General features: G+C 51.2%; 2 protein-coding genes across 2 annotated transcripts; one reads left to right on the top strand and one right to left on the bottom strand.

Moving 5' to 3' along the window:
• Window positions 1-709: 709 nt before the first annotated feature.
• PRT1_1 (Translation initiation factor 3 subunit b) lies at window positions 710-4,184 on the bottom strand. The gene is made up of 3 exons (XM_007814059.2): window positions 3,648-4,184; window positions 2,017-3,550; window positions 710-1,946 (listed from the first exon to the last, which is right to left on the bottom strand). Exons 1-3 carry the CDS (start codon window positions 3,917-3,919, stop codon window positions 1,512-1,514), a joined length of 2,241 nt encoding a protein of 746 aa, XP_007812250.1. The 5' UTR covers window positions 3,920-4,184; the 3' UTR covers window positions 710-1,511.
• A 41-nt stretch (window positions 4,185-4,225) lies between these two features.
• Window positions 4,226-6,670, top strand: CCT2_1 (T-complex protein 1 subunit beta). The gene is made up of 4 exons (XM_007814058.2): window positions 4,226-4,511; window positions 4,608-4,759; window positions 4,818-6,192; window positions 6,270-6,670. The coding sequence occupies exons 1-4, from the start codon at window positions 4,509-4,511 to the stop codon at window positions 6,327-6,329; spliced, it is 1,590 nt and encodes a 529-aa protein (XP_007812249.1). The 5' UTR covers window positions 4,226-4,508; the 3' UTR covers window positions 6,330-6,670.
• Window positions 6,671-7,165: the final 495 nt, after the last annotated feature.

Genomic DNA, 7,165 nt, shown 5'->3' with positions numbered 1-7,165 from the left:
GTGCTATTTAATTTCTGTGCGTGCGGACGCACTCACTAATTTACTGTGAGATACATGGACACATATGGTCTGTGGGCGCCGACGGCATGCGCGTGAGAGTATGTATGGCCACCAAGCCAGACCAATATTGACAAGCGTTTGTCAAGCAGGCATTACGTTTGGTTTCGCCAGGGTACCCAAGCTCAAGGTGAGGCACCCGCATGATTTAAGCGCGAGCTCAATCAGGCCTGTCTTGAGGACCGGCAGCTTTGCAAAACATGGTTGCGCCGTTTCACCCGGCAAGCGAACAGGGGGCTGAAGATACCATTGCCCTTGTAATACTAGCGTTGTGGAGAGCGGCGGTGTCGGCGCTACCTCCAGCCCAGCGACAGCAGTCATTTTGCTGCACTCGCACGACTCGGTACTCCAAAACCAAGCCAAGCATCGCTTGCAATATTGATGCGCCTATCCAAAGATCAAACGGCCACCGCCCACGAGTCCCGGCAGTGATGCCTGTATATACAGGGTATCTACCTAGGTACCTAGGTATCTACTAGCTATTCGTCATCCAGTATAAAGCAGGGGAGTACTTGGTACTTTTTTTTTTGAAATTATTTAATAAAAAAAAATCAATTAAAAACACGGGCTAGATGGAGGGCATCTAGTAACACTGTACTTTGGAGTGCTTAGTACACGCCAAATAGATCTACTATTACTTTAAGAAACGTAAGTCGGGGCTAGGGGTGCAAAGGTACTTCTATTTTATGAGTTTTTAGGTCTCTTAACACCCCCCTGTATTTCTCTTGATGGCTTCTCTCTTTCATATACATAATGGTACGTTGCCACGAAGTAGCATTCGTGTCTAACCCCCTGCCTATTACCCTACCCTATACATGTCACGAGTGGCCAAGGAAAACGATGGTTGTATTGTGAGCACATGCATACCAGTACTCCGTAACACTACGGAGTACCAAAGCCACTGCCACCCACACTCTTGGGATTGCCTCTTCTAACTGGCTCGCTTCGTCCCGCCCGCTCTTCCGCCTCACCACCTTTTTTCCCAAGAGTCTTTCGTGGACACTCCTTGGCTTTATATTGGCGCGGCTGTTTGGTGGCGTGACAGGACATCAGAAATGTCCCACTGGGCTCGTCTTGTGTGTTGAAACACCGTACTCTGTAGGGTCTAAGACTGAGTGTTCTTTGCTCTCAATAAAGCATATTGACTGGCACGTCAAGCAGCTTGCTTCCAGAATAAGATGAACAAGAGGTGGCGACACGGCTTGCTAGGTATGCGGCTGTACGCTCTGCTTCCAGTTACCAAGTCATGTAAATCACAAACACCCCCAGAACAGAACCCATGTGACCTAAACAGTGAAAAGAAAGTTCATTATAAAGTGCCCAGACTCTGAACCAATATTTTTGTTTTACCAGTACAAGCAAATGCACCTGCTCTCCATGCGAGCCTTCAGAACATTGTTGTATATGTCGTCCAACATTTGATGCTCTCATTCGCCGTTTGCCCAGTCGCACACCTATGCCAGAACCTCCTCGCTCTCCTCCAAGACATCCTCCACAATCTCCTCAATGACCTGGTCCTGGTCTGCGCTGTCAATGCCCATTGCCTTGGTCTTGGACTCTAGTAGCGCAGCGTGAGGATCCTGCGGCAAGCCGAGCGCGGCACGCTCCTCGTAAATTTCCTCCTCGACATCGGCGCGCCAGGCGTACCACTCTTCGAGCATGCGTCGTCGGGCCTCGACCACAGCAAGGTCTGCCGAGGCGCCGCGATCGGCATCTTCCTGCTCGAATACTCGGCTGTATTCGCGCAGGTTCTTGCGGACCTGTTTCTGCTCCTCCTTGGTCAACAGCGTCGGGGGTCGCGGTCGCCACTGGAATTGCTTAAACTTGTCAATGGGCTCTTCCCGCAGGGCCTCGCCCTTGAAGTCGTAAATGTGGTAGCCGTTCTCCATCTAAATGGCACCAAAGTTAGTTTCATATTTGCATTCCAACGCGTCGGTACAATACGTCGTGTCAACTTACGGCATGCTTCCATACTGATGCCCAGGTGGCGACAAATCGGCCAGATGGATCCCACTCAACATCGGTAACACCATAGTGATCAGCAGTGTTCATCAGCTGTAGGTTGGCGGTCAGGTCTTTGTCAGACTCGGGTTTGTCGCCCTCAAAGTCGAGATCAAAGAAGTCCAGGTCGGAGCTCTGCTGGTTGTGGATAGTAGCAATGACAACGAATCGTCCGCGCGGTGACCAGTAGATGGCGTTGCTGTTCTTCTTGTCCAGTGTTCGGAGGTGCTTGAAGTTGCCCGCAATGGGTCCCTTGACTTTCTCGGGGCAGAAGAATGAGACGGCAGTTTTGGGGGGCACAGCCGTGACGCCGACTGGTTCGGTGGTGGTGATGATGGCGAACCTGTCACCTTTTGGCTCCCAGGCAAAGTTGATGACAGTGTCCTTGATGGTGTCAACAACTTCGACAGGGACGCCCTTCTCCTTGATTCGGAAAATCTCCAATGTGGTGGCTTGTGATTTCTTCGACTTGGAGTGTCTGTCGACTTTGACGCAAAGGTAGGCGGCTTCCGACTGCCAATGCAGCTTGGCGTCACTGACGCTGAAGAGGTTGAGCGATCTAACAATTTCCTTGGAGGGAATGCTCATCAAGCCGACCTTGGCAGGATTACTGCCGATTTCCGGAGTCCAGAAGCAGAAGAGTTGTTCGTAGTTCTTGACACCTTCTCTTTGGACCGTAGCAGGTGCCCAGTCAAAGTCCATGACGCCTTCAATTTTGATGCTAGTCTTGTCCAGCAAATTCATGCGTGGCAGCTCGTATACAGAGATAGATTGGCCCTGGTTCAATCGAGCAACATACTTGTCGTCAGCAGACCACTTGAAAGCAGGCCACTGCAGCTTTGGCGCAGGCTTGCCCTCTTCGGCCTTTGGGAGATCAAGGTTGGCGAAGGAGCGCAGAGGAATACCCGTGGCAATATCCCAAATGACATAGTTTTTGCCATCGTCGTCGATGGAAAGGGCGGGATGTCCGGTTTCGGGAATGGAAATGGGTCGGTTAGACCACGTTACCAAATATTTCTCGTTGGGGGAGAAAGCGACAAGGTTGACGTATGGGTGAGCAAATCGGGCTTGTCGGGACCATGACTGACCACCCCAGAGCTGAACACCTTGGGCGTGGATTGAAGTAAGATATGTGCCGAGGGGAGACCACTGCAAGAATGTCTCAGTCCAGTGTTGACGGTCAACGATGTTTTCAGGTTGATCCTTCTCATTATTCCAAAAGACGCCAACGGTATCACCCCGGTACATGACAAACTGGTCACGTCCTCGGCCCGAAGGGTCCTTCATGAACCATCGCAGATGTTCCTTCTCGGTGAAATCGTCAATGTGGGGAGGTGTGTACTTCTCATCGATTCTACCCTCACCGCCGTAGCGCTCGATATCGGTAAGCTTGTTTACACGCATGGTGTGTTTCTTGTCAAGTGGAACCGAGTCCAGCTGTCGCGTGGCGGCAGCAGCCTCAGCAGGCGAAGAATATTCAACAAAGGCAAAACTGAGAGTATAAACGTTAGCTTCGAAAGAAAGAAACCCGCGCCCTTGCCCCGAGACCTGGTTCAAGCTGCCCATGTTTTGTCCGACCAGCGACTTACCTCAAAGACTTTCCGTCCTCACCCATGGGCATGTGGATCAAGTCCTCTCTCGTCTTTCCAACAGAGTTGAGCTTCTTCAATAAAAACTTAATCAGCTTGGGCTTCTGGTCCTCAGTGACTGCGGGCAAGCCGTCGATAACAACAAAGGCATCATAGCCCTGTTCCAAGGAAACCTCGAACTTCTCGCGAAGGTCCGAGATATCAATATCCTCCTCATTGAACTCATCGTCGTCGAGGTCGGCCTCGCGCAGGTGATCGAAGGACGGAGCCATGTTGGCGAAGGTTCTCCGTTTAGGGAGGGGTGCAAAAAATGCCCCGCTTGGGCGACAGCGAAATGATGTGCGTGAAGACGATTCGTTTGAGCGTCAGTGTGTAATACGAGTATAGGTGTTTCGAAGCGCGATATCGATGCTTCGTTTCGTTTAGATTATTTGGATCACCGTCACGGGCCTCGGGGGTGGCGAGTGCAGCGTGTAGCGGTTGGATTTGGGGCTGGGATGGGCAATTCCTCGTTGAGGGTCTTACAGCCGTCACAAATTTGGTGTTCTTCAGTTTCCGCAAAGTGTGCGGCGGAGAAGCGATAATCCTTCGCCGCCAATTTTTCACCACGAGGGGCAAGTCACGTGGGAGGGAGGTGTCGGCGGTTGTCATGGTGGGGTTCAAGGCTATTAATTTGCGTCTGGAAGCAGTTTGGGCCTGATGGACCAGTGACCAGTTGACCGTGTGTGCCAGGCGAATTTAGGAGAGCTCCAAAAAAGAGGCTGCCTCGCCGTCTGGAAAGCGGTCACGAAACTCAAGCACGATAACCACCAACATCAGGCCTATTGACTTGCGTTTCCTTCTGTTGCCAAATAGCCTGCCATGGTATGTAAAGCATTTTCGAATACACAAGATGCCAATTATTTGCCGGCAGAGTGCTCGAACCGCAGCTAATTTGCCCCCCTCACCCCCGCCATACAGTCTTTCCAGCCGACGCAGATTTTCGAAGAAGGCACCACAGAGGAGAAGGGTGAGAATGCGCGTCTCGCCGCCTTTGTTGGTGCCATTGCTGTTGGTGACTTGGTAAAGAGCACCTTGGGTCCCAAGGGCATGGACAAAATCTTGCAGTCGGCGTAAGTTTTGCAGTCCCCCGTAACAAAAAGATATCCTGACAAATTGGCCCTGATACAGCTCCACCGGCGACATCATGGTTACCAACGACGGTGCTACCATCCTCAAGTCTATCGCTCTCGATAATGCCGCCGCCAAGGTGCTCGTCAACATTTCCAAAGTTCAGGATGACGAAGTCGGTGATGGGACCACCTCGGTGGCTGTCTTGGCCGCTGAGCTACTCCGAGAGGCTGAGAAGCTGGTCGGCCAAAAGATTCACCCCCAGACCATCATTGAGGGCTACCGGATAGCCAGTCAAGCTGCTCTTAAAGCTCTCGAGGAGTCCGCTGTTGACCACAGCAAGAGCCCCGAGGCTTTTCGCAAGGACCTCGTTTCTATCGCACGAACGACGCTGAGCTCCAAGGTCTTGGCTCAAGACAGAGACCACTTCGCCACCCTTGCCTGTGATGCCGTTCTCCGACTAAAGAAGTCATCTGATCTTAGCCATATCCAAATCATTAAGAAGGCCGGTGGCAAGCTGAGTGAGTCGTATCTTGATGAGGGTTTTATTCTAGACAAGAAGATTGGTGTCAATCAGCCCAAGCGGTTAGAAAAGGCCAAGATTTTGGTAGCCAATACGTCCATGGACACCGACAAGGTCAAGATCTTCGGTGCCAGAATGAAGGTCGGAGCCACTAGCAAGCTTGCCGAGCTCGAGAAGGCCGAAAAGGATAAGATGAAGGCTAAGGTCGACAAGATTAAGTCCCACGGCATCAACTGCTTTATTAACCGCCAGCTCATTTACAACTGGCCCGAGCAGCTCTTCACTGACGCTGGCATAATGTCTATTGAGCACGCCGACTTTGATGGTATTGAGCGTTTGGCCCTGGTCACTGGTGGTGAGATTGCTTCGACCTTTGACCACCCCGAGCAGGTCAAGTTGGGCACGTGCGACTTAATCGAGGAGGTCATTATTGGCGAAGACACTCTGATCAAGTTCTCTGGTGTGTCAGCTGGAGAGGCTTGCACTATCGTTCTGCGTGGTGCCACTGAACAGCTATTGGACGAGGCTGAGCGAAGTCTTCACGATGCTTTGGCCGTCTTGTCCCAGACTGTCATTGAGCCTAGAACGACGCTGGGCGGCGGATGTGCTGAGATGGTCATGGCCAAGGCTGTCGACGGTGCCGCCACTCGTGTTGATGGCAAGAAGCAATTGGCAGTTTCTAGCTTCGCCGTTGCCCTGAGACAACTGCCAACCATACTGGCCGATAACGCCGGTCTTGACTCTGGTGATCTTGTTGCAAGACTCCGAAAGACCATCTACGACGGGCTGACCACATATGGTCTGGATCTTATGAAGCCTGGCGGTGGCATTGAAGACATGCGGGATCTTGGCGTTATTGAGAGTTACAAGTTGAAGCGCGCGGTTGTGTCATCAGCCAGCGAAGCAGCCGAGGTAAGCATCGTTCACTCTTCACTACCAGCTACGCCGAAATTCTGCAGACAGATGGATGACTAACGAAACGTGTACAGCTTCTCCTGCGAGTAGACGACATCATCCGAGCCGCGCCTCGACGGCGTGAGCGTATGTAAAGGGGATTTTGGAAGATCTGAGGTACGATAGATATGGACTAGGGGTGGGTTCCTGGATGCCAAAAGTAAAATGAAGACAACCTGTAATGATACCATAGAAATCATGAAAATATGAATGGTAGTTGGCGGGCGTCGGTGTCAATTAGCCACAGTGCACGTCAAAAGGTCATCGATTTACTCTTCGTTCTCCTGAGATGACGCCCAGCGAGTCCTTTTTCAAAAATTTAATGTTTGAATAAGTGTGGGATAGAGGATTACTCCCTCCTTTGACACCAATAGTCATCCTGCGTGACATCCTTCCGGCCCACCACGGGCTACTAAATCTTTCCCTGGAAATACACAAAATACAAAGATGTGCAACATTATTACGAGATGGTCGTTGTCAGTGAGGCGGTTAGTAGGCCTCCAGTACCTCTATGTTGTAAAGTAATGTTCAAAGTTTGTCAGGCTCTTGTCCACCACCTGCATGGACCCGCCCAAGCTAAACAGCCCGTGTTGATAATCTGATGCGTCACACAGGTCCTAATTTTTCCCGTGGCTGCTCATGCCGCCTCAACATTATCACAAGGCACATTTGTTCATCAAGGCCTCTGCGCGAGTGGACATGTTGCATGTTGTAATGCAGTGGCTGGATGCGCTCTACTATGAACGGGATCTCGGTGGAAATAACGTGCGTGGCGGGCTGGCCATGAAGAGAGTGGGTTGAACTTCCCCGTTCCAAGCTGGTTGTGGAGTTTGTCTTTTATTTACGTTTGCGAAGTGTTTTTCTTCCATTAATGAAGATTCAAGCTGAGACGGGAATTGCTTTTCGCGTCGTGATGTGGTAATTGGAGCGA

The sequence above is a fragment of the Metarhizium acridum genome (genome assembly GCF_019434415.1).
Source record: "Metarhizium acridum strain ARSEF 324 chromosome Unknown scaffold_269, whole genome shotgun sequence".
In the NCBI taxonomy this organism is placed as follows: domain Eukaryota; kingdom Fungi; phylum Ascomycota; class Sordariomycetes; order Hypocreales; family Clavicipitaceae; genus Metarhizium; species Metarhizium acridum.
Note: the sequence above shows the minus strand (reverse complement) of the source record. Positions and strands in the feature narration are given on the sequence as shown.